This window comes from Pyrus communis, chromosome 1 (genome assembly GCF_963583255.1).
Source record: "Pyrus communis chromosome 1, drPyrComm1.1, whole genome shotgun sequence".
NCBI lineage: Eukaryota > Viridiplantae > Streptophyta > Magnoliopsida > Rosales > Rosaceae > Pyrus > Pyrus communis.
This window is the reverse complement of record NC_084803.1, coordinates 21,820,811-21,847,597: the sequence shown is the minus strand read 5'-3', so window position 1 is coordinate 21,847,597 and position 26,787 is coordinate 21,820,811. Positions and strand designations below refer to the sequence as shown.

At 39.6% G+C, this 26,787-nt stretch overlaps 3 protein-coding genes across 4 annotated transcripts; 2 read left to right on the top strand and 1 right to left on the bottom strand.

Annotated features, from left to right (window-relative positions):
- Positions 1–11,945: 11,945 nt before the first annotated feature.
- LOC137740563 (cytochrome c oxidase subunit 6a, mitochondrial-like) lies at positions 11,946–14,255 on the top strand. Its single transcript, XM_068480408.1, has 4 exons — positions 11,946–12,119; positions 12,784–12,890; positions 12,996–13,038; positions 13,985–14,255. The coding sequence occupies exons 1-4, from the start codon at positions 12,005–12,007 to the stop codon at positions 14,020–14,022; spliced, it is 303 nt and encodes a 100-aa protein (XP_068336509.1). The 5' UTR covers positions 11,946–12,004; the 3' UTR covers positions 14,023–14,255.
- Positions 14,256–15,034: 779 nt separating this feature from the next.
- LOC137734223 (uncharacterized) lies at positions 15,035–18,204 on the bottom strand. Of its 2 annotated transcripts, none has more exons than XM_068473527.1 (2): positions 17,944–18,204; positions 15,035–17,629 (listed from the first exon to the last, which is right to left on the bottom strand). In XM_068473527.1, exon 2 carries the CDS (start codon positions 17,551–17,553, stop codon positions 15,250–15,252), a length of 2,304 nt encoding a protein of 767 aa, XP_068329628.1. In that variant the 5' UTR covers positions 17,554–17,629; positions 17,944–18,204; the 3' UTR covers positions 15,035–15,249. The 2 variants fall into 2 exon arrangements, with proteins under 2 accessions (XP_068329628.1, XP_068329624.1); XM_068473523.1 differs by having other exon boundaries at positions 15,035–17,599.
- A 75-nt stretch (positions 18,205–18,279) lies between these two features.
- Positions 18,280–20,114, top strand: LOC137734236 (cysteine desulfurase, mitochondrial-like). The gene has a single exon (XM_068473538.1). It carries the CDS (start codon positions 18,293–18,295, stop codon positions 19,754–19,756), a length of 1,464 nt encoding a protein of 487 aa, XP_068329639.1. The 5' UTR covers positions 18,280–18,292; the 3' UTR covers positions 19,757–20,114.
- Positions 20,115–26,787: the final 6,673 nt, after the last annotated feature.

The following is a 26,787-nucleotide window of genomic DNA, read 5'->3' as shown; positions in this document are numbered from 1 at the left end:
GGTTCATGAAATTGTTTTGGGCCGCAATTTGCTCATTCAGGGTTGTATCAACAATGATTGGACATCTAAATTCCCTTCCCTACTAATTTCTCATAATTCAAAACCCAAAAAATAAAAAATAAAAAAAATTTCCCAACTTGTAAATCTGTAATTCGAACACTAATTCAAAAACCCTACACTATGAGCAACTATGATTCCCAATTCTAACCCTAAATCCCTAACCCAGGATTCCCAATTCCAACCCTAAATCCCTAACCCAGGCTTCCCAATTCCAACCCTAAATACCTAAATGTTGAAACTAAAACAATTGAAGACCAAAATTTAGAAAATTGCACTTATAAATAATTGAATTTAGGAGATGAATTAAGGGAGATTGGGTCCTTACCTAGTAAAGTTACGTGCGGTGTGGCATCATAGTGATGTGGTTTCGAACTGGAGAGTGACAGAGAGATAGAGAAACTGAGGGAGTGCGAGAGAGGGAGAGAGGGAGACACTGAGATTGAGTCTGAGATAGAGAGAGATAGAGTTCGAATTACAAATGAGAGAGAGAGAGATGAGCTTGGGTCTGAGATTGACTGAATGGAGAGAGATAGAGATAGGAGCTTAGGTCTGAGAGGAGTTCGAATTAGAAACGAGAGAAAGGAGCTTGAGTTTGAGACAAATATTTGAGCGAAATGAATTGAAGGCGCCGACTTACAAACACGCCTAATTTTGGAAAAAAAAAAATCAAATTTTTTACATGTTTGTGCGACGAAGATGTTTTATCATTTGTCGCGTAACCAGTTTTTTTTAAAAAAATTGAATTTTTTAATATTTGCTCGACAACTATTTATAAAACTCGTCACACATAACTGTAAATTTAACTTATTTTTTGGTTTAAATAAAAAAATAATTTTTTTTTAAATTTAATTTTGTTATAATTTTTAAAGGAAACTTTTGTTTGTATACAACATTTTTAAATACCATTCAATACATTTAATTAATATGCATCACAATTTTTCATTAATCCTCGTCTGAACTAGAATAAAGATCATCACTATCGTTAGATTCAGACTCCTATTCCTCCTCATCTGTAAACACACCAACATCGTCGTTCAAGCGCTCGGGTGCATTGTAGCGCGGTAGATCCCCGAGGTCAATTGTAATGGAATCGATCGGTATTTTGATTTCAAGACCTCCAGCTACCTGACAAAGTTCTTGTACAATAGTCATATCCCGCAGTGTATCTGCACCAAGTGCCGTTGAAGTCTCCAATTGTTGGTCAGCAACATCACCATAATTGTCATCTGTAGCAGGATCTTGGTCTGCAATATCATACACTCCTCTGTGCTCAATCTTCTAAACGAATTTCCATCCCCTCCCGGCCTTAGGGTCATTTATATAGAAAATTTGTTTAGCCATCGTTGCCAAAATGTATAGATCATCATTATACCAACATCTATTAGTGTTAACCGATAGCAAACCACCGTCTCGCTTAACACCTCCAACCCAACGTGCGTTTGTATCAAACCAGCGACACTTAAAGAGGATAACTTGACACTGGTCTTTGTAAAGTAATTGCACAACATTTGTGCATTTTCCATAGAAATCAATGTCTGCAATGTCGCCCGCACTCGGTACATGTACCCCACTATTTTGCGTACAAAGCTTGTCATCGCGATCAGCTACCAAAAACTTGATGCCATTTACATGACAACCGGAGTACAATTTTGCGCTTAGGGACCCAATCGCCAAGCTATACAATTCTTCACTGTAAGTGGCGAATTAATTTCCTTCAATTTCTTCACCTAAATAAAAGAATAAAAAGATGTCGTGTTAGTTTAACATTTAAAATTATGCAAAAAATCCAAACACGAACAACATACAGTTTCACGAAACCATAAAGGAAACAATTCACGATGCTTTTGGCATATAAATGTGAAGGATGTTCCCGCTTCATCAAATCTCCATGCTCATTTAGGTACGTAATTGTCTCGTCACAATTGTTAAGTACAAACCAATATGCTACCTCCATGTCCTTTTTGTCACACGCCTCCCCTCTTATTGGTTCGCCAAATGGTCGTGCAATTTGAGAAAAACATAAATTTTTTTCACTTCTCACACCACTGTCATTATTGCGCTGTTGTCGGTTGAACGTATTCTCAACGTCTTGTAGGTACATTGAACAAAATGTAAGGGACTCAAAGCCAACCCATGCCTCCACGATTGATCATTTGAGCTTTGCCCTATTTCGTACACTCTTTTTTAATTCACCCAGTAGTCTGCATCTATAAAGAAATTGTCATATAAAATTAGTGTATTTATACATACATCACGAACTAAAGTATTTATGACAATTATATATCTTTCAATCGGATACATCCATCGATAGTTGACGGGTGCGCTAGAAATGCCTCATCCGGCAAGTGAATCATCACATGGATCATGCTTGTGAAGAAAGCTGGAGGAAATATTTGTTCAAACTTGCATAGCACTTCAATAATATCGTCGCACAACTCTTTAACATCGGACTTCAGCAAAATTTTTGCAATTAATTGAGAAAAATATCTCGCCAACAACATAATCGACTTCACCACGTCTTCAAGAAAGAGATGTCGAATTCCCACTGAGAGAAGGCGTTGAAGTATGACATGACAATCATGACTCTTGAGGCCGGAAAATTTGCCTCCATCCATGTTTGCGCAATGGCCGATGTTTGAAGCATACCCATCTGGAAACTTTATAGAAGATAGAAACTGCAAAAACTTTTTCCTCTTGTCTAGTTTCATCGAAAACGATGTGAGCTTCTTTCTGGCTATGTCTCCGTCCCTCGTCATCCATAAACCTGTCCTAATGCCCATTTTTTTCAGATCGATCCGAGCTTTTATTGTGTCCTTTGTTTTTCCCTCAATGTCCATTATAGTTCCGACCAGTGTATCAAACACATTTTTCTCAACATGCATTACATTGATCTTGTGTCTCAATTTTAATTTGGACCAGTATGAAAGCTCGAACAACCTCGTCTTGTGTGTTTAGTTTAGATATGTGTCTGGTCTTGTCCTAGTTACGAACTTGCCCAACAGAGCAAAATCCAACCAATTCACTTGAGCCAAAATTTCATCGCCAAACCATTCTCTGGGTCTTGGCCGAAGCTATATGCCGTTGAAGAAGGCTATTGCGTTCTGATGCCACTTGTGGTCCCACGGCAACCACCTACGATGCCCTAGTTAACAAACTTTTCCTACGTGCCAACTAGACGTCGTGACCTCTTTGCAAACTGGGCATGCGTAGTAGCCCTTAGTGCTCTACCCAGACATTATAGTGTACGCAGGAAAATCGTTTATAGTCCACATCACGGCTGCTCTCAAAGTGAACATCTTCTTGGTAGATTTATCGTACGTGGGAACACCGTTTTCCCATAATTCTTTTAGTTCATCGATCAACGGTTGTAAATACACATCAATATATGTGCTCGAATCTTCGGTTATTAACAACGTCATCATCATAATTTCTTTTTCCATGCACTTCCAAGGCGGCAAATTATACGGAATTGAGAAGATTGGCCAAGTGCTATGGTATTGGTTTAGAACCTTGAACAGATTAAACCCGTCCGTCGTAAGTCCCAATCTAACGTTCCGGGGCTCACGTGCAAATTCGAGGTACAGCCGATCAAACTCTTTCCAAGCCTTTCCATTTGCAGGATGTCTCATAACATCGTCATCCACCCGTTTGTCCTTATGCCACCTCATGTCACTTGCAGTGTGCGTCGACATATACAATCATTGCAACCTGGGCTTTAATGGGAGATAACGCATAATGTTTTGTGGAATCTTCGTTCTGAGATGTCATTTTAAACTGCGACTCATTACATATAGGGCATTTATCCAATGCTTTATTCTCTTTGTAGAATAAAATGTAATTATTTTTACATGTGTGAATTTTTTCATATCCCAATCCAAGTCTACTCAGCACCTTCTTTGCATTTTTATGATATTTAGGAATGCAATTGTCCATTGGAAGCATCCTTTTGAAAACCCTAAAAAAGTAATCAAAACGCTGGTTCGACATACGAAACTTTGTTTTTCTATGCATCAACTCAACAATGGCTATGAGCATCGAAAATCCTTCGCAACTGGGGTATAAGTCTTGCTTAGCACTTTTTAATAGTTTTGCATATTTTTCGAATGCTTCACTGTCCATGATGGGAGGGACGCCATCATCTACTTCCACGTTCATATTCGAACTAGCGGTTGGAAAAGCATCATTGATAATGTCCATAATTTGATCATTTGGATCCACAACAGAGTCAACTGTATCCACTGCTCAGGTAATGTCAAAGGATGAAACATATTGTATTTGTTCTCCATGATGATTCCACATAGTATAGGCTTCTATCATCCCATTTCTCACTAAATGGTATTGAACAATTTCAAAATATTCAATCATTAAGTTGTTACACTTTCTATAAGGACATCGAATTTGAGTTGAATCGAGGTTGTTTGCAATTGCAAAATTGATGAACTAATTTATTCCATCCAAATATTCATCAACACATCTATTAGGATTATGTATCCACTGTTTGTCCATTTCACTTGCAAACAAATTTTTTTTACAAGGGTTACAACAACTTCAATTATGACATGCCACCTTATGCCTCTGGTATGGGTCCTATCTTATTCGAGAATGCACAGTTATGTGCTGTAATTTACGGTTCCAGCACATTAGAGTTCGAGCATGGGAAAAATTCGGCATCATCTTCATGCAGTTTTTCAAGTGCACGACGTAGATACAAAAAACTACGAAGCACCCGAAGAACGCAAAGAGATGTTACCACATATCCCACGCTCAAACTCTAATGCGTAAACCGCAAACTACAACATGTAAATGTGCAATCTCAAACTGTCCAAAAATTTGGGACAATTCAAGAATTAATTGGACCGCAGTCATGCTTTTGCATCCATTCGCAAAATCCAACTACTTCTCAAACGAGAAACTAAGCTCATATGAACATTGCAAACCATTTTTTGTACATCCATACAAAAATGGTTGCATACAAATACATAAACTCACAACATCTATAAACTACATATAACACAATTTAAATGAATGGAAATTAATTAGATAACTTAGTTAAGAAAAATGATACCTCAAACTGTTCGAAATTGCACCAGGGGAAGGCAGCTGCTGCAAATGTTTTGCAGCTTCTGCCTTCCTGCAATCTAGTTAAGTCCAGTAAAGTAAAAAACTTTTGTACGACGCAACCATCGTCGCACAAACCCTTAGGCTTCAACATTTTTGGCGCCATTAGACTACGATTTCCTGGGATTTTTTAACCCATTGCACGACGAACAACAGTTCGTTACGCTTTTTTTTTTCTTTTCTTTTTGTTTTTGTTGGGGGTGGGGGGTGGGGGGTGGGGGACATTGACGTGGCCATCAACTTTTTGCACGCCTTTGACTTTCCGGGGTTTTTAAATCCATTGCGCGACGAAGAATGGTTAGTCTCGTGTGTGCTTTTATTTTATTTTTTATTTTTTGGGATATTGACAACATTGTTTCATTAAGTCTTCAAATTTTTTCAAACCACATACATATTTAATAAATAATTCCATTTTTGCATATTTAATTAATATACTTACTTATTAAAATGCATTAATTCATTCATAATAAACATCAAGTACATATTTAATAAAACAATTTCATATTAAAAAAACTTAAAATTCATATATAATTATTAAATAAGAATAATATTAAAATCATAATTTTTTTTTTTTTTTGCTGTAGTGCTGCAGTGCATCGATTATCATACTTTCACTCCCGGAATCTTGACTTGAACACATTGTTGATAACCTTCATCAGATTTAGGTCATTTTTGTCAATGTCCCAATTGGCCTGTCAGGCAAAAATTAATAAATTAAAATCTCATTATTATATTATATTTAACAAACATACTTATTATTTAACTAATGAAATTAGCACATAGTGCTAACTCATCAATCATGTGCATCTTCAGGTCCTCGAGGATGGCTCTCCAAGACTCCCAATCTGCATCACATTTGGTACGCACCATCGCTCCTACGTCGGACGAAAAGTTGGTGCGCTTATTTGACTTCACAACCCCAATTATTTTGTCTGCAGTGATTCGGTAACAACTCCTCCTATATGTGTGTCGAACCCGTACTGTAGCTCTTTTCTTCTTGTCTATCAACAAAAAATAATTTCATAATACTAAAGCTAAATAAAAACTTTATACAAAATGCAAAAATTTCCACGCAAACATTTTCCAGACTGTTGCCTTTGATGAACATGCATCTTTGTCAGTTATCGTACCAACACTCAAAGAACGAATTGATTATAATCATCAGAATTGTAAAGCATTTTCGAAACGAATTGTGAAGAATAAGGACAACAGAAGCGCATATTTATAGGAAGATTAGGGACTTTGAGCGACAAAATGTTTGACGCGCAAACACATGCAGTAAATAACTTATTGTAATTATAAGGACTTTGAGCGACAAAATGTTTAATTACAAAGAACTTATTGTAATTATAAGGTCTACGCAAACACAGCGACAAAATGTTTATGTAAACTTTATAATTACCAACAAATTTTCAGTTATAATATGTATTCTAAAAATAATTACTACCTTAAATAAATTGATATTATATTCCATTCAATTAATACATTAAATATTAATACCTTAAATAAATTGATATTATATTCCATTCACTTAATACACTAAATCATTAATACCTTAAATAAATTAGTATTATATTCCATTCAATTAATACCTTAAATAAATTGCTATTATACTCCATTCAATTATTTAAATAACCAAACATGAATTAAAACATAATTAAGTCGAAATACATAACTTATAAAAAGTACCTTAAATTTGATTATTGTCATACAAAACATAAATTTAAAACTACTATTTTGATGGTCCTGGTCTATTCTGCAAGACATCATAGCGCCACTTATTGTAACCGTCTTCCAACACATCTTCCATCAACTTCATCAACAGTTCTTTCAGCTCATCATCAAGAGTATATTTACACTGTTCACATATATGCAAATAGTTAATTCTAACATATAACAAAAAATTTCACAAAATTAATTATTTATCCATCAACAGTATACTTACTAATAATTCATCCATCACCGCCTTCTTCGCATTCTCCGACACATCTTTCCAAGAACGCCACATTACAGTAGGACAATTGTTCCCCATAGCTACAGCAATCGCATACGCGAACTGAAAATGTTGCATCAAATCATTCGGGTTGGCATCGGTGACGTTATCATCCTTGTTTTTATCCTCTATCTCAGCACGAATAGAATTGTGAAGAAAAATGAGAGGAGAAGGGCATATTTATAGGAAGGATAAGGCCTTTGCGCGGCAAAGGCTTTGTCGCGCAAAGACCTCACTAAATAGTTTCAGATTCTGTTGATTTACATGCATTGAATGCTCTGAAAACTGATTGTAAGTTGCGCGACGAAGCCTTTGTCGTGCAAGTGTTCCTCAATTTCCAAAGCGCTAAATGTTCTGCCCAAGAAAATGAACATGCTTTGCGCGATGAAGCCTTTGTCGCACAAAGATACAACAAAATTTGCGCGATGAACCCTTTGTCGCGCAAAGATATAGCGGAAAAATCTTCATCGCGCGTTAGGTTTCCTGCCAAACAAAAAAAAAACCCGTGTTTTTCTTGTTAGCTTTGTGCGACGAACATGTTTTTTGTCATCGTGTAAAAGGTTTTGCGCGACTAAGTGCTCCGTCGGGCAAAGTTCATTATCTTTGCGCGATGAAGGTCTATTCCTTGTTGCACAAGGTACCATTGAGCGACATAGTTTGCTTTGTCTTGTAAAATTATGTCACACAAGTAGTTTTTTGTACTAGTGTTTATCTTCAAATGGGGGATGTAAGTATTATCTTTTGTTTTTAATACAAGAGGTATCCCACCACATATTCGATTGTATTTAGCTAGGATGGAAATTAGTTATATTTTGATATTTTTTTTGGGGCAATTTCACTCGTTAAGGAAAGGCAAAGATGTCACATCCCGTCCCAGATAGGACCATTTCCTGGGCTCAACTCCACCGCCGTAGCACGATATTGTCCGCTTTGGGCTTACCATTCCCTCACGGTTTTATTTTTGGGAACTCACGAGCAACTTCCAAGTGGGTCACCCATCATGGGACTGCTCTAGCCCCCTTCTAGCTTAACTTCGGAGTTCCTACGGAACCCGAAGCTAGTGAGCTCCCAAAAGGCCTCGTGCTAGGTAGGGATGAGAATATACATATAAGGATCACTCCCCTGGGCGATGTGGGATGTCACAATCCACCCCCCTTAGGGGCCCGACGTCTTCGTCGGCACACCACGGCCAGGGTTAGTCTCTGATACCAAATTGTCACATCCTGGCCCGGGTGGGACCGCTTCTCGGGCCCGACTCCATCGCCGTAGCACGATATTATCTGCTTTAGGCTTACCATTCCCCCACGGTTTTATTTTTGGGAACTCACGAGCAACTTCCCAGTGGGTCACCCATCATGGGATTGCTCTAGCCCCCTTCTCGCTTAACTTCGGAGTTCCTACGGAACCCGAAGCTAGTGAGCTCCCAAAAGGCCTCGTGCTAGGTAGGGATAGGAATATACATATAAGGATCACTCCCCTAGGCGATGTGGGATGTCACAAAAGATGAGAGCATTGAATTCCCTTTACTGTTCACTCTAAAATGTAATTACCTTTATGCAACTCCACTTGTTGGGCAATAGCAAAATCGATTACCATTTACAAATATGTTTTTTTTTTTTGCTTTTATGCTTTGTTGGCCCTATCCTCCACATGTCATTAATGTCTTAGATTTTCGATGAGATTTTCAGCCACTTTCGTCACGCCACATGTCATTATCCATTAATAATATTCAATCATATTTTTTTAAGAGATTCTCAACCATTCCCGTAGTGCCACATGTCTTTATCCAATCTTTTTGTTTCGTCGTATTTCTCCATAAAACTCCTTCAAACCATCACATCTTCTCACACCAAGCCTCATCCATTCTTTTTACTCATCTCAATTCATAGATTTTTAGAAAGAAAGTTCTTTCAACAATGTCTATCTTGAGGAGGTTACAAGAAAGTTGAGAACAAGAAAACGAGCGAGAAGATGAAGAACGAAGAAGAAGACATGCCCAACAGTTAAAGCGTGAAAAAGCATCAACCTGTCAAGTGGTGCAAGCGATAACATCAATCGATCAACACAACAGAGAAGCAGGTGGTTCAAGAACCAGTCCGATGTTGAACCTCAACTGATGCAGGGGGCAACTAAGGTGATAATCTATTAGAAGATTACTCTATCCCAAATAGTTTGTACCTGGAAGATTTATTTTCGAAAAAGATTTAGGATGCGACCACATTTGTTCAACAAAATGATGGTTTCTATTTGTACTATGATAATTACTTTGTTCAAAAGAAAGATGTTGCGAATGTTTTAGGTCTTGCTCACAAGATAACCTGTCTTGCTCCATATTCAATACATGTTGGTGAGCCAATTCATCAACTAATTTTGAATAATCATTATTAAAAAAAAACTCCCTCTTGCAACTCTTTTCTTAGCAAACTTCTTATTAATAGGCTGGGGCTTCTTGGCTTTGTGCGACCAATTCAATTAGGGTCTCCAACGTCGACTCTTCAATAGTTGATTCGTGTAGGGGAGTCTCGTTCGATACAACTTGTGGACCACTGGGCAGAATTTTGTACTTTAGAGTATGTTTCACATGCTAATTGCATTTTAACATTTATTACAAATAAAATGTTATTACCTAATTGGCTAGATTATCGTCATTCGATAAATTCCTTTCGCTTTTGCGATAGCTTTTTGCCAAGCTTTTAAATCTTAATGTAGATGTTTTTACCTATGCGACAAAGATTTCTCGGTTCGGGATGCGCCTTGAATCTGCTTAGCGAATTGTGCATGAATTTTTTTTCCATGTGTGTTGCACCCTCATCTCATTTTTTGTGACCAGGTCATGAATAACAAGCACCCGAACCTCCAACAAAGTGATGTCTTCCCGGTTCGACCAATTTTTTTTCCCACTCATTTTTTTTTTTTTTTATAACAAAAGGATTTGAAAAGTGGAAAACAAATATAATAGATTGTAGTGAAAATAAATGTTGAGTTATGGTGTGGGAATTGAAGAAGCTTGTTGAGTAATTATAGAATAAAAAAATTCTATTTTTTTTTGTTTTTTACCGTTACATTAATCATGTCGTTGACTTCCATATTCTTTGGAAATCAGACAAACCAGGTTATGTCACGTGGCACATGTGACATCTTGAATTTTATTCCCATAAGCAATGCAATTACCATAATGCCCCTGACATGCCACATGGATTTTCTACGTCATTTATTTTCACTCCTCGTCTTTTATCTTGCCATATTTAAATAATTCTCTTAAATATGAACATTGGGTTATCAGCCTTGTTTCAAAATGCAGACTTTACCTCTGATTATGTTGAGCAAGTGGCCCAAATTGTTTAACAATTTTTCAAACTCAACTTGGGTCCATAAAATTTGTTAGGCTTAACCATCTACACAAGACTAGACCCTCTCTCTCTCTCTCTCTTTTTCTACCCGTGCCTCTCACTCTTGACTCACTACCTTTCTTTCAATCTCCCCTATCCCTCTGACTCTTACTCCCTTTAGTTTCCTATAGCCGAGACCATGCCACGACTGCTCTTGCCAACTCTGATGAGACAACCACCACCAAATCTCATTTCTCTCTCTCTTTCATACATGAACCAAGCTTAATGCACTAGACCAGACATCTTCTTCATTGTTAATCTTCTAGTAAGATATAACAATGAACTTACAATCAAACACTGGACCGGTGTTAAAGACATCTTCAATTACCTCAAAGGTATGACAAATTTTGGTTTGTTATATCCTATGAATCCTTGAGATGAGCTGCAACCCCCCTCGATTCTCGAGATAATTATTGCCTTGTTGGTTCTGTTGACGCAAGTTACTTGTCTAACCCACACAAGGTGCGTTCTTAAACAGGTTATGTCTTTACCATTTGAGACAACACAATATCTTGTTGAGCATATTCGAAGCACCTGCGGACTTTCTTTTATTGTTGATGTCCCCAAAATGGTTTATGAAGATAACGTAACATGTATCGTACAAATCAAGAAGGGATATATCAAAGAACATCACAAGATTGAAGTGAAGCAAATCCGTTCCTATGGCAACCTGGCCGACCTGTTCACCAAGTCACTCCCTAAATCTACTTGTCATAAGTTTGTTTGAGGAATTGGTATGCGTAAACTTTCTAAGTAGTAACACTGTTAGTTATTTTTGGAATTATATCAAATTTAAGGAAGTATCCGAAGTATACTCACTTGAACTTAATATATTTTTTTCCCTACAATTAGGAGCATTTTTTCTTTTGGGTTTTTGCTAATTGACTAGGTTTTAACAAGGCACCCATTCAAATTGTTGTACGTCCTGTAGACGTTTAAATTGTCTTTGCATTAACTCACATTTATTCTTAGACTATGGCTTTTTGTCCCATATTGGGTTTTACAATAGTCGGATTTTGTGAGACTTATTTTCATATGCAGGTTTCCTTGTTTAAGACTAGCGTGTTCTTATATAAGTGCCTATGAGACGACTTCAACTTTGTTGTATTTGATGTGACATTTACTTGAGTATTTACACATTAAAGGTGAGTGTTGTGAATATTATTTAACATGTGATGTCTTAGTTGAATTGGGTTTAATATTTGAGTGTTATGAATATTTTCCAAAAGTGTGGATAAACATGCATTTGTAATAGGCAACCTTGGGCCTGTAATTTGTTGGGTGTAAACAGAAAGTGGCTTTAGAGAAATGGGCTTCTAATGGGCTTTTCTCTTTCTAATTTCCGACTCTTTCTACACAATTCCTGCAACAAAATTGTCGACAATTGGTTTCGCATTTTGCTGTAAGTTCTCTAAACGACTGACAGATACAGCTTTGCTAAGAGATGGCGATGGCGATGGTCCGAGCTGCTGGGCTTCGGACCGCCCTGCGCGGCGGCTCTCGATCAGTTGCTCCTCCAAAGCGCTCCTTCTCCTCCTCTGCTGGACACAACGATGCTCGTAATTTCTTATCTTTCTCTCTCCGACGCCCGCACACACACGCACACGAATATATGCGATTATTTAATTTTTCTTACTGATGGAATTATTATTTCTTAGTTTTATTACGAATTTTTTATCCGAGAAAATCCAATTAACATTTGAGTGAGGATCCTGAATCCTCAAATCGTGTCTGTTCATCGTATTTTATGCGATCAAAAATTATTTTGAATACTTTTATTTAAAATTAAATATGAATGGTATCTGACAAAAACTGACAGTACGATGAAGTGAAATGATTTGAGGATTCCCGGGATCCTCACAAAGAGGATCCGGAGAGGATCCTCATTCTTAACATTTGGAGCTGCGGGTGCATGTTAGGGTTTTTACCTTAGTTCCTATATTTTTGTTATTATTTTCTTCCCTTTTGTTCTATAGTTTGATAGGTTTGTGTATATTGTTGTAAAAGAAATGACCAAATATAAGATGAATTTAATTCCGGAATTCGGCGGAGTCTGAAGCCTTTCCGGTTAGCTTGAAAAATGTAGAATGCTATGGTGACACCTTAAGCATTGAGATCCATCTGGGTTTGGAGCATAAAATTCGTTCTCGATACGATTGGCATCACCGACTATTTTAGTGGTTTTACATTGGATTGATCTGTTTTTCTACTTCACTTACTCAGGTGAGGCGGACAAGTGGGAGAAGATAACTTACTTAGGCATTGCTGCCTGCACTATTTTAACTTTTGTTAACCTGTCAAAGCCGCATCCTCACCATGAACCGCCTCCTGTGAGCTTTCTTAAGCGTTGCGATTTTTCTTTGCATTCCTTGATATTATGTCTTTACCTTCTGCAGTTGATGGTGATCCACGTTTTCTGTTCTTTATGTTTGCAGCCATACCCATACTTGCATATCCGCAATAAGGAATTCCCATGGGGTATAATATATGATTCTGAACATCATTATAGACTGATTTTATGATAATCTTTTGTTGACCTAATGTGCATGTTCACTGTTTTCTTTTTACTCGAAACAATGATTAGATTTGAATTGTTGTCTCATGTGATTAAGTCTGGTTTGATGTTTTTAGTATATTTCTCCTCAAAGATGGTTTCTATGATGGAAATCAAATAATTTGGTTTTTTTTTTTAAAGGAGAAGGGGGAGGGTGTCAGGTAGTCGACAGCCGGCACTCAGTTCTTATGTTGAATCGTTAGACTTGGATTACTTGGATCTAACAGAAGACATAACACAAAACCGAGCCCAGTGGCGTTCTGGGATTTCATATAGCCTACCCCACTTAGTGGGATAAGGCTTTGTTGTTGTTGTTGGTGTCTTTTAAATATATCTTTTATTTGATTGCTACATCTGGCATCACATTCTCAAACTTTGTATTCACCTTAGCCATTGTTTTTCATCTTGGTTTTCGTTAGTACCAGTATGTCAAGTGAAGAACACGTTGTTCGGGTAGTAGTAGGAGCATGTTTGAATTGTTTTCACGATCTTAGATGTATTTTGATACCAATATCTACAAGTATGCGAAATGTTGTTCCCAAGTTGATACCAATTCTAGGACTGGATTTTAGCATTGTTAAAGCTGGTACATTCTTGTTCGTAGACAGATATGCGTGCATATTGGTAAAAAAGGTACGCTATTTTGTTTTTCCAAATTAACTTGCATTAAAAAAGAACACAAACTTCAATTGCTTTTGTGCTCTGAACAGCTTTCTAATTTGCCAACTTTTCCTCGCTGCATTTGGAGATATTGAGATGTTGAGGCATTATTGTTTTCTGTTTCTACTTGTTCACAAAGTTTCGTGTGTTTATTCTCTTTCTCTTCAAGAAGTTTTGCTCGAATATCTGAGCATTTTCTTTGGTGTTCAGGTCCGGATGGCCTTTTCGAAAGAAAGCACGACCACTAGGCTGGCATTTGGGACATTTCAAGAAGGGACCATTTGGAATAACTCTCGTTCATGTTCATGTCAGACGGATGCATTAGTCGTCTTGGTTTTATTTGGATGTGAATACGTGCGTGTATTTTTCTTTATGAAATCGGGATCAAGACTTTGTGGTTAGTTGTTCAGTTTAGTTATGTTTGTCTGTAACCATTGACGCACATGAATGAGATGATGAGATGTTGGTTTGTTTCTCTTTCCAGCTTCCTGATCTTCAATCTATATGTCTATTTTTTCCCGAGTATGGTGATTTTTTTCGGTCCCTCAATATGTTCGACACAGCTTTTTCGGAGAAATTTATCGACTGAAACATTAAAATGAGAATTTCAGGATGCAAATGAAAACTCAGAATCACATGAGGTTTGTGGTGAACAAGTGCCTGATAACAAATGGATAGCTGTTTATATATAATACGTCGTTTAGCAGTAACACTCGAAGTTTTGTGTTCTGCCGAAGCAATAATCTCAAGTCCTTTCCCTAGAGAAATTCTGAAGTCCACCTACCGGACCACCTCATTCTTACAGATCTAGACACAAAACTTTCCTCTGCCCCGCGAGAGATTTTCCGTCGGACACCATGAGCGTGTGTTGTGTGAGAGGGGGATGGAACCAAAGTTTGGAAAATCAAGGGCAGTGGGGCATAGGGTGTCTTTGGGTGTGGACCGGACAAGTGCCCCATCTCCTGATTTGTCATGCTAAGTTTGAGCCATTTGGGTCCGACCCTCCTCTCACACCACCTCCAATTCAGGCGTCGTACCCAAGAACCTCTCCTTTCCCTAACTTAGCATTCCTTTGGCAAAAGAAAGATCAGAAAAGAAGAGATTCTTGTTTTCCGACGCAGTGCACCAAACACTGCGTAGGTTGGACCAAAATACAAGGGGTACGGTTTTGCGTGTCCGAAGATGGTCAAATGGTCTGGATGTCCGCACCTAAAAAATTTCCCTAGAAGAGTGAGAGGAAATACAGCATCAAAGAGTGGATCATAAGAATTATGCAATTGCAGAAAACCTGAATCTTACAATTTGTCAAAATATTACCCACAAGATTGATTATATACCTTACCACTATAATCACAAGGAGGTAGAGTGGTAGAGTGATCAATGAACGTTACAGTTAATCACCCCACAAGAAAAAATATATGAAATCAAAATGACATAAATGGTTGCGCAACGAATGGTGAACTTATTAAAATGTTTTACTCAGCGGCCGTTTCATCATCGTTATTAGTTTCAGTTTTGCTTTCCGGCAAAGTATCCAGGTCTATACGAGCCTCCTTCTCTTCTTCGGGGATTGAAGAATTTGTCGAATCCAGTGTCACATTCTGGCTCTCATTAGTATTGTCATTCAAGTTCGAAGAATCTTCGTTCTCTTTCTGGGCATTACCAGATCCCTCTCCGACAGCACCTTCATTCTCCTTTTGGCCTGCATCTGCACTGACATTGTCGTTGGTGTTGCTTCGAATAACATTCTCATTCTCATTCTGTCCAGCCTCAACATTAGTATTGGTGTTTGAAGATTCTTCTTTGTCTTGGGATACTGAAGAATTCGACAAGTCAACTGATTCTTCCTTTTGGCCTGCATCTGTATTGGCATTTTCATTTGTGTTGTTCGGAACAGCACCGCCATTTTCATTCTGGCTAGCATCAGAGTTGTTATCTGTCTTTGAGGGTGCATCTTTCTCTTGTTGGAATGAAGAATCAACTTGTTGCTTTTGGCCAGCATCTTCATTCTCGTTTGTTTTTTGAGAGAGTATATTTTCCTGTTTTCCTTCTACCTCCATGTCGCTGCTGAGATTTTGAGTCTGCACAATGCTCATGGTTGAAGGTGCAGAAGTTTTATCAGTTTCCATAGGTGTACTGGAGTCGACAGTCCTATCCGACACAACAGATTCTGCATTACTAGAAGTATCTAGGGTTACTCCATTTGTTGCATCTCCATTCTGAGTTATAGTGGAAGCTGTTGTGCTAGAGTCTTGTTGCTCGCTGTTGGTAGCTACATCAGATCTCTTGGTTTGCTCTAATACAACATTTTGCTGTGTAGAGTCATCTTTCTTAGGGTCCACTTGCTGCTGATCTGTAGAATTTTGTGGTGTAGAGTCATCCATCTTTGTGTCCCCTTGCAGCTGATTGGTTGAACTATTCAGTGTAGAGTCATCTGTCTTGGTGTCTACTTGCTGCTGATCAGTTGAATTACGCGTGGAACCATTGTCTGGTTCCAAATGATTACTCTCTCCACCACCCGCTTCAGTTTCCTTGGCCTTTTCATTATCATTCAGTTCAATCTTTTCAGTCACTTCCACGTTTGAGACAGACTTGTTTTGATCAACATCAACCACTTCAGTGCTATTTGTATTAATTTCTTTGTCTCCAAACTGCTTTTCTTCTTTAGAATTTTCTGAACCGCCTTGTTCATTATCTTGCGTTGCATTCTGAATTTCATGGGACATAGCACTGGAGGCATCATCAGCCTTGTAAGGCTCTTCTCTTGCCCCCTCATCAGTTTCACCTCGAACTTGAACCCGTTCATCAGTTAAAAGCAGCTTCTCAATCTTATCACCTTCCTTCTCTTCGGCCTCCTTTTCTTTATCATCTGTATCATTGCGTTGTTCCCCCTCCTTATTATCCACCCCTTGAGTCTCCTCCGATGTTCCTTTCTCGTCACTTCTGTCCTCTTTGGTCTCTTCATTCTCCTTCTGTTCAATTTCTTTCTCTTTGGTCTCGTCATTCTCCTTCTGTTCATTTTCTTGCTCTTTGTTCTCTCCATTCTCCTTCTGTTCAATTTCTGTTTCTTTGGTCTCTCCGTTCTCCTTCTCTTCATTTACTTTCTCTGTAGGCTCTACATTCTCCTTCCGTTCACTTTCTGTCTCTTTGGTCTCTCCGTTCTCCTTCTCTTCACTTTCTTTCTCTACGGTCTGTACATTCTCCTTCTCTTCACTTTCTTTCTCTTTGGTCCCTTCGGTCTCCTTCTCATTGCTTTCCTCAATCTCCTTGGCTTTGTCGTCTTCATCCCTTCCGTTTCCAGTTTCATCCTCTTTGCTCTCTTCATTTTCATTCACATTCTCCTCACTAGTAATCTCCTTGCTCGTTTCACTTTCTTTCTCTCCTTGTATAGAATCTCCAGGATCATTTGTTCTCTCTTCAATTTTATTTTCACCATTTTCATTTAGCTCATCATCTCCAGTGCCTCTTCCTACGCTATCGATCTCTTCAGGCTTGTTTCGCTCTTCTCCATTCCTGTTATCTTCTTCTTCCTCCTCCTTCCGCCCTGCATTGCTATCAACAATTTCATCCACAACAGGCTTTAGATCCTTTCTTCCTAACTTGAAGATTTGGTTGCCGCCACCCTTTATGGTTTCCTTGAACTCTGCTTTCTTGCCATGAGACTGCTTGACTTGGTAAGCCAGCCAGACGCAGACACCCAGCAAAAGAAATAGCTGCAGAGCATGCTTGACCTTGAACCCTTTAGATCTGGAGTTCCTGCGAGGCGATAGCTTGAACATACCGAGTCTCTAACAGGCTACAACCAGTATGTTTTCTTTACAAAACCTGCGTAAAAATGTGTTTGCACAGCAGTAACTGTGTGAATGATGAATCAAACTCTACGGATCGAACCGAAACCAGCAACCTTGAATTCAACTAGACAAGAACCCAGTAATGTCAAGTCCCTATCGATTTTGAGATGAAAAGCTATCAACATTGTTAATTTCGAGAGACATCCCACTTGGGTTTGATCATCATCTAACCAAATCAACAATCTTTTTCCCATTTCACAGCCAAGACATTGACAAAATTACAATCAGATCTAATCACGTTTCGAGTTTCTAAATCAGAACACCAAATCTTAGAATGCCAATCGAGAGAGAGAGAGAGAGAGAGAGAGAGAGAGATACCAGAGGCAGTTGGAAGCGGTTGGCTTCCGGCGTGGTGGGTAAATTACCCAAAATGCTGCATTGCAGAGAGTAGCAGTAGGTATACTCTCCTGTAGAAATGCACGCAGTTGGAACTCCACGCAATGCAAGATCGCAAGAGGTCCTTCCGGAAAAAGCTTTTTCTGGTGACTCCTCTGCCCTCCAATGCTGCTGCTTCTTCTGGTCCTTCCGGAAAAAGATTTCGATCTGGAATCCGCAACGTCCGTGATAAAAGGACCGACAAGTTTTTTATAAAATCAACTGCCCTACCGATTTATTTTTCCCACATACGGGGTTCACAACTCGCCACGTGTCCATCCCCAGATCGAATATGTCGGTGGCCTTTAGGGCAATCCCTTTACCCCCTGCGCCTTCATCACAACACCACCAAAACGACGCAAACGACGACCGCCAAAAAACAAAAATGGCATCGAAGCTACTTGCTTCCGCTATCCGCCGCCAAACCCTAACCACAAAACCCGCCTCCACCGCCTCCGACTTCGTCCGCACCCTCTCCACCGCCGCCGCCGTCGCCGAAACCTACGACGACCCAGATGGAGTTTCAATGAAGGGGGTCAAAATTTCTGGCCGGCCTCTGTACCTGGACATGCAGGCCACGTCGCCGGTGGACCCCAGGGTCGTCGACGCCATGCTTCCTTACTACCTCACCCGGTACGGAAACCCCCACTCCCGGACCCACATGTACGGCTGGGAGTCCGACTCCGCCGTCGAGACCGCCCGCGCCCAGGTCGCCGACTTAATCGGCGCCTCCCCCAAAGAAATCGTCTTTACCTCCGGCGCCACCGAGTGCAACAACATCTCTGTCAAGGGCGTCATGCACTTCTACAAGGACAAGAAGCGCCACGTCATCACCACCCAGACGGAGCATAAGTGCGTTCTGGATTCCTGCCGCCATCTCCAGCAGGAGGGATACGATGTGACCTACCTGCCGGTGAAGACCGACGGGCTTATCGACCTCGACGAGCTCCGCTCCTCGATTCGGCCCGATACAGGCCTCGTATCGGTCATGGCGGTGAACAACGAGATTGGGGTTATTCAGCCGATGGAGGAAATTGGGGAAATTTGCAAGCAGTTCAAAATTCCATTCCATACGGACGCGGCTCAAGCGCTTGGGAAGATCCCAATTGATGTGGACAAATGGAATGTGAGTTTGATGTCCCTTTCGGGGCACAAGGTTTACGGGCCGAAGGGGGTCGGAGCTTTATACATGAGGAGGAGGCCAAGAATTCGGGTGGAGCCCCAAATGAATGGAGGTGGACAGGAGAGAGGGATTCGGAGCGGAACTGTTCCGACTCCATTGGTGGTAGGGTTTGGTGCCGCCTGCGAAATTGCGAAGAAGGAAATGGAGTATGATGAGAAGAGGGTAAGAGCGTTGCAGGATCGAATGTTGAAGGGAATCAGGAAGAACCTTGATATGGTTGTGGTGAATGGTAGCGAGGAGAGACGTTACCCTGGAAATTTGAATCTTTCGTTTGCTTATGTGGAAGGGGAGAGCTTGTTGATGGGGTTGAAGGAAGTGGCGGTGTCGAGTGGGAGTGCCTGTACCAGTGCGAGTTTGGAGCCCTCATACGTGTTGAGGGCTTTGGGGGTGGATGAGGACATGGCTCATACTTCTATTCGGTTTGGGATTGGGCGGTTCACAACGGAGGAGGAGATTGACCGGGCGGTTCAGCTGACCGTGCAGCAGGTGAAGAAGTTGAGGGAGTTGAGCCCGCTTTATGAGATGGTGAAAGAAGGGATTGATATCAAGAGTATTCAGTGGTCACAGCATTAAGGAATTTGGTAGAGGAACTGGGTGAAGCAGCGAGTATACATATGCACGAGTGATCTGCAGCTGATAGAGTAGATGGAGAATTCGAGGTTCATTTGCTATCCTTGTTGTAGATGCCTTTGACAACTCTCCATAATTACTTCATAACTAAGTTTTGCAAACACATAGTTGTTTTCGATATGTGCCCCGTGCTGTTATGTTTCCTTGGCATTTGATATGGGCAAAGATAGGCGAGGATGATACATTTGTTGGTCTGATATATTGTTTTCTTTGCTTGGGTTTTGTATGGGTTGAATAACTATTTTTCACTACAGAAATGTTTCAATATGATATATGAATATTGTGGTGAACGTTTGAATAACGGTTTGTTACTTGGTAGTTTGGTTCTTTTTCATACATAATATGCATATATTCATGAGTATGGAGAAGACACAAGATTGCACACTTGAGACCCTGATCATAGGAAATGGTTGCATTTTAGTCGCTTCTTGTGCTCTTTAGTTTGGCATTTTGTTGCAGACTCGATAGTCATAAATCCTTATTTAAGTCTTGCTATCACATAGTGGGGTTTACGGACAAGGAACACTTGCAAATGTCAATGAAAGAGTATCTCATGGTGTATTGCCTGGAATCCATAATAGGGTTTGCGGACGAGGAACACTTGCTGTCACTTATATGTCTTGCTATCACGTAATAGGGTTTCTGTATTGCCTGGAATCCATGGTTCTCTCGTCATTTAGAATTCCCAAGTGTCTTGTGGCTTTTTGTTTTGACTTTAATGTTTTCGCTTTCTTATATCTCGTTCATTTCTCCCGCCACCTCCTGTCATCCTCTTCATTCCTCATTTCTCCCTTCTACTTTCTCCCCATTTCTGGCACAAGTGAAAACGAAAAACTAAAGTTGAAATTGTGTTATACTTTTTGGTTGTTGTAGGATCACTTTAGGAATTCTTTGAGTGGAAGAAGTGATGATAAGACAATTAGGAGGATGAGGTTAATATTGGCATCTTATTAGGGGCAGTCCGTCGGTATTTGATTGCAGAATCTTTCTATAGCAGGAGCATACGGCCAATATATCACTATAAGGTACCTCTACCCCTACCCATCATGTCCATATTCATATTCTGCTTCATTGTCCCAACACTCCCTTGGTAGCACTTCTGTTGTCGTAGTACACTGTCAACGACGTCGTCTCCATTTGATACGAACCAGTTGTGATGCAACCAAACACACACAACCATTTTCAGCATAAGGGATCACTTCAACTTACACCACACGGAAATTCAATGAAATTATTCTGCTTCAAATTGTTTTTTCCTTTGATGTGTCTTGGTGATGCACCTGCAAATCCATAGGAGAATATATGTACAGTGTGACCCCTTTTGCCAGGAAGGCTTTACGATTGGTCAATTCTGATCAGAATTATACCATCAGCGTTTATGCTATATTCTGTAAAGATTATAAACTAAGGGTTTAGGGTTTAGGGTTTATGCTAGAACTTCAAAGTCACAATCGGTGTCGATGTCGGTGCTGTATGCATGATGTTTTTTACATCCTTTTATTTTTCTCTCTCTCATGTGACCAATGATATCATTGTGTTGTTACTGAACTGTAACTGGGAAGTCGTTTTCTCGTTGCAAGTAGGAAGTGAGGAACAATATTTATCGTAGGGGCTAAGGAACGGAGTATGATTCTCTTTCCATCTATTCTTATCATTTTCCTTCCTCGTCTCACACTATATTTTTTTCTCTTATTGTCTCTATTAAAAAAATACTAATATAAAATGTTAACGTAATTTAATCGTAATTGTTCAAATAGGAAGAGATAGTATGAAATGAGAGAGAGATTAGGAGGGAAGAATCCTCCTTGTTTGGAATGGTGGAAGAGGATCCTCTCCTGAGCATAGGATGAGGATCCTCTTGACCATGAAATCCGGATCGTTTAATTTTAATCCAACGGCTCTAAAACAAGGGGTCCCTTAAAAGTTATAATAATTGCAACCGTTAGATTAAAATTGAACGGCTCTGATTTCGTGATCAGGAGAATTCTCATCCTATGCTCAAGAGGGGATCCTCTTCCTTGTGTGCCCTTGTGTGTTGGAGAACGTGGGGATGGTACATTTTGTCTACGGCCTAGCTAAAGGGCTGGAGAAGAAAATGACGTATACAAAATCACTTTATCTAAACTATCAAAAAGGTGTGTGTCTTTGTGTGCTGGAAAATGACGTATGGTTGAGTGAAAAAGGAGTGGGAATCGCATATATACAATCTTAAAACAAAAAAATTTCTCTCCTTTGTGAGAGACCTCTGGAGTGAGTGATTTCTCTCCTTGGTGAGAGTTTTAGTCCTAGTTTAATACTGAGGTGATTCTGAAAAAAGTGGCTATCAAAAAAAGGTGGGAGCTTTTTTATGTTTGGTAAACATTTAGTTTCAGCTTCTTTTCATAGTTTTGGGTGAAAAAAAGCCAAAAATACAAAGCTGCAAAACCCAACTTTGAAAAACCAACTTTTTTTCACATTTGTTTTACATAAAAGTTTATCAAACACTATAATACTGCTTTTTTTTTTTCAAAAGCACTTTTACAAAAAAGTTTACCAAACATTCTGCTGCTTAATTTCACGGCTGCTTATTCTCACAGCACAGCAGAAGCAGTTTTTTTTCAAAGCACAGCAATACCAAACCAACCCTTAGTTTTGCCTTGTAATTGCAGATTCGCTTCTTTCGAGATTTGTCAGTTATCCTCTGAGTATTTTCTTCTTCTATGTTTCCTCTGAATAGTGGATCTGGTCCTTGGATAGATTCGATGATTGTTTGTTTCCTTTGATCCGGCTAAGCTGGTGGCTCTTTGCAATTGTGTTCGTTCTAGCTCTCTGGGCAGCTTAGGAGGTCGGTGGAAGCGTTAATTCACAAGATATGGAGTGGGTCTTTTGGGCGTGGATCTTTTGAGTCGGTGCAAAGGATTTGCTCTCTTTGGGTTGGTGGGGAATTAAATTCCTTTACCAAACTTGTGACATTTGGTGCGCTTATGTGAACTTTTGACTCGAGAAGTAATTGCCCACAACTGCTACTACATTTACTGAAGTCATGGGGGTCCAAATAACTACTGCTTCAGAGAATAAATGTTTCGAGGACTCCCATTCATTGTACCTTATTCTTCTGTGTTGTTCTTGTACTTGGAAAACAAAATAAACAAGGAAAAGGTCACATACAACGTATCCTTTACTGTTCTAAGGAGATTCTGCACAAGGCGTTCATAGTCTCTCTTTTGTATAAATCCACTCATCTGGTCCAAGAAGTAAGCTACAGTAATGGTCATATGGCACAACAGGAAGTGGAGGAATTGGTGGTCCATCTAGAAAAAATGATGGATTTGTCAACCATGGAACACGGGATCAAACTGGTGGGTGCAGCTTGGGTAAATCGAAACTTGAATAGATGGGGAGTCTGGAACATTCTTTAATTTTCATGGAAAGACTTGGGTGATGTTCAGGTCAAATGGGTACGTGAAAACCTTTATATTATCTCTGCTCTAGATGAAAGTGTGGCAAATAGGATTTTGAGTCAGGTCCCCTGGGAAGTCATGAAGCAAAAAATTTTCAGTGAAAAGGTGGCCTCCGGAATTAGCGTTGGAAGAGATACAGTTGGAATTGGTTCTTTTCTGGATTCAACTTCAAGGAATACCTCGCGCACTCATGTCCGAGGTTAATGTAAGACGTCTTGTACAAGATGTTGGAGAATTTTTGGAACTAGAAGACCCATCCATAGCTCGAAGTTTTCTTTGAGCTAAGGTTGTTGTCAACACATTGTATCCACTAGTACTTAGGTGTTAGCTCTCTAGGGGTCAGAATACAGACACCTGGGTGGAATTTCGATATGAAGGGTTGCAAGATTTTTGCTACTAATGTGCGAGAATAGGACATGTGAATACTAAATGTTCGTTTGAACCTTTAAGGGTTAGTTCAACTAGTTATGGGGAATGGACCAAGGTGGCTCCAATTTGGGATGTGGTGGTTCCGCAACAATCACTTACTCTTGGAGTGGGGGAGAGGCGACATGCGGGGGCAGTCAGGAGTAGTAAACTTGGAAGCTCGCAGGGGAGTCAGGGAGCTAATGATGCTGAACCTCAAGGCAATGGTGCTAGTAGGTCTGAGATGTTGATAATGAGTACTATACCACAACTTCCAATTAAGAAATCTAAGAGATATCATCGACTTTCTGGACCTGGAGAGGAATGGGTGATACCTATTCCTCCGGGGAGTGTGTCCGAAGGTCTGCACATGGAATTCAAGTCTGAGTCTTCACTGTCAGCACCCATGTAGACTCTTTCAAAACGATATGCGGGCAGTCCTTTAGTCACACTTGAGGAGATTCCAGAAGATAGTGAAAGGGAGGTAGATGGTTGCCAATTGAAAAGAAGTGCTGAGGAGGAAGACTTGGAACCTATCTAGTCTCCACAAAAAAAAAGTTTAAGAACATTGAAAGCAATCAGGACATGAAGAAATGTGCAGCAGAGAGACTGAGGCAGATAAGTATTAGAGAAAGATGCTTGATGGTGCAAAAAGCTATTTATGCAGAGAAGGAATGTGAGGAACTACCAGTTGAGTATCAAGATATGTAGGAGTACTTGAAGGAGGTCTCTGAGCATGAGCGAGCTGCTTTGTTGGCTCGAAAACAAGAAATGTCTTCCTAATGCGGTGGCAGCTAGCCTCCAATAGCAGCAAGATCACCATAAATTATATCTTTTTGGAACTGCCGTAGTCTTGGGTCGGACACGGTAGTTTGAGCCCTTTATGGGCTTATTCGGAAATATCGAGCCTTTATGATTTTTCTATTGAAGACAAAGATGAAGGATCATAGAATTGCTGGCGTGCGTTGATGTTTGGGGTTTAAGAATGGGTTCAATGTCCCTCCCATTGGTAGGTCGGGAGGTTTAAGTCTTTGGTGGGCTGAATACTTGGACATGGTTATCAATTTGCATTCTAAACATGTTATCGATGCCCGGGTTCGACCGGAAAGGGAATCTCGATAGGTACGTGTTACAGGTGTATATGGAACTGCTTATCGGGATGAGAAAGCACAATTTTAGGATTAGATGAATACTCATGTTCATTCCTATTGTGTTCCTTGGTTGTGTGGTGGGGATTTCAACGAGTCTTTGGGATTCTGAGAAATCTGGTGGCTTGGTTGTTTTGTATAATAGGCCTCAGTATCTGGTAAATTTTATGCACGTCGTTGAGCTGTTTGACCTCGACTTCAATGGTTCCCCCCCCCCCCCCCCCCTTTTACTTGGCATGGTACTAGAAATGGAAAGTTGGTGCAAGAGAGGTTAGATATAGGGTTTTCCAACCAATTATGGTAGGACCAAACCGAACCGATATATGAAAATCATATACAAATACCTCAAAACTTGGTGGCTTGAGGATTCAAACCCTTTCCCTCTAGGTTCAGATAGTTGCTTCAAACCAACTTGATGTTGCCTTTGTGTTGCTATAATTGTACAACTAAGTTATTTATAGGTATTCTAATCTTTATGCTTTATAAAATTTCTAAAGTTTACAAACCCTAGCCGACTTACATTTTAGTTTTCACTTTTCTTCTACACTCTCTCTCTCCCCTCCGCTACTTTCTTCGTCTATGCTTCCTCTGTTCCTCATGCTCTCTCTCATTCCTCTCTTCCTCCAAATTACTTTCTCTCCAATCTTCTCATGTACTCCTCACAGATTCCTTCTTCCAAACCATGATTTTCCCTCGCCCCCTTCAAATCGGAACCCATCTAAATTGGAAGATCCTAATCCGGATTTTCTGATCTTTTACAGGTAATTTTTGAATAAAAAAGAATATGATTTATATTGTGATTTTGCTGAATTAAAATGGGGTTTTCTTTTAATTATTTTGATGGGGTTTTGCATATTATAATCTTTCAATTTGGCAGCAAGGAGAGGAAACTGCCCCCAATCCACCATCTTTATTCCCAATGCAAAAGAGGGATCTCGGGAACATAGCAAGAACATATTTCTTTATAATTATTGTTTGATCATTTGTTGGTAGCAAATTTCCTTCAGATTTTCTTTACAAACTTTCATTATAATTATTTCTTATCTCGCATAGTGTAGCAACTTCAAGCACAAGCTTGGTATGGTGCCAAAACCAAAACCAAAAATAAATCATTCAATTGGTAGGAATGTTGGAATATTGTCAAAGATTGTCCTAAATTCAAAGTTGTGCATGTCGGTCCAGAAGTTTTCATGAACAACACCCCTCTACACTCTACACCTGATCATGACACATATGTTTATGAAGATGAAGTAGAAGAAGTGCCCGAAATGCCCCCCCTGAACAAGCGTTAGGATTGACCCGTTATCCAATTAGGCCTGAAGGTAAGAAGGCTTCAAAGAGAAAAGGGAGTGCTTCGAAGAATGATTATGCAAAGTATATGGAACAACTTGCTAGCCAAGGTGAATTGACTTTGACGTAGGAAATGGCGAAATTTGAGGCTGATAAGGCTAGAGATGAGGCAAATGCTACAGCTGTTGAGAGAGCATTTCAAGCTAATGAGAGAGAAAGAGAGCTACTTAGGCAAGAAAGGGAACTTGTTAGAGAAGAAAGAATGGCTCAACGAGATCGTGACATTATGAACACGGCTTTAGAAGGGAAGTCTCCAAATTCTAAATGTTTTTGGAAGTTGGAGAAAGCGAAAGTGGTGCGAAGGAGGCGTGCAAGAGAAGCGAGAGCAAGAGGAGATGGTCCTAGCACGACAAGAAAAGATCAGCCTAGCACCAAAAATTGGTTAAGTGATGATGAATAGAGTACTATTTGTAATCGGAGCCCATAATTTTCCAATTACTTTGGGTTGTAATTTCTTATTTATTGAATAAAGTACTTTAATGTTGTTTCCAATTTATTGATTTTAGTACTTTATTTAATTTGGTAATTTATTTATACTAAGAGAATCTTTATTCAAAAAAAATTTAAACACACCAAATAAAATTACATAAACATACCAAATAACAAAAAACTCACTAAATGAACCAAAAGA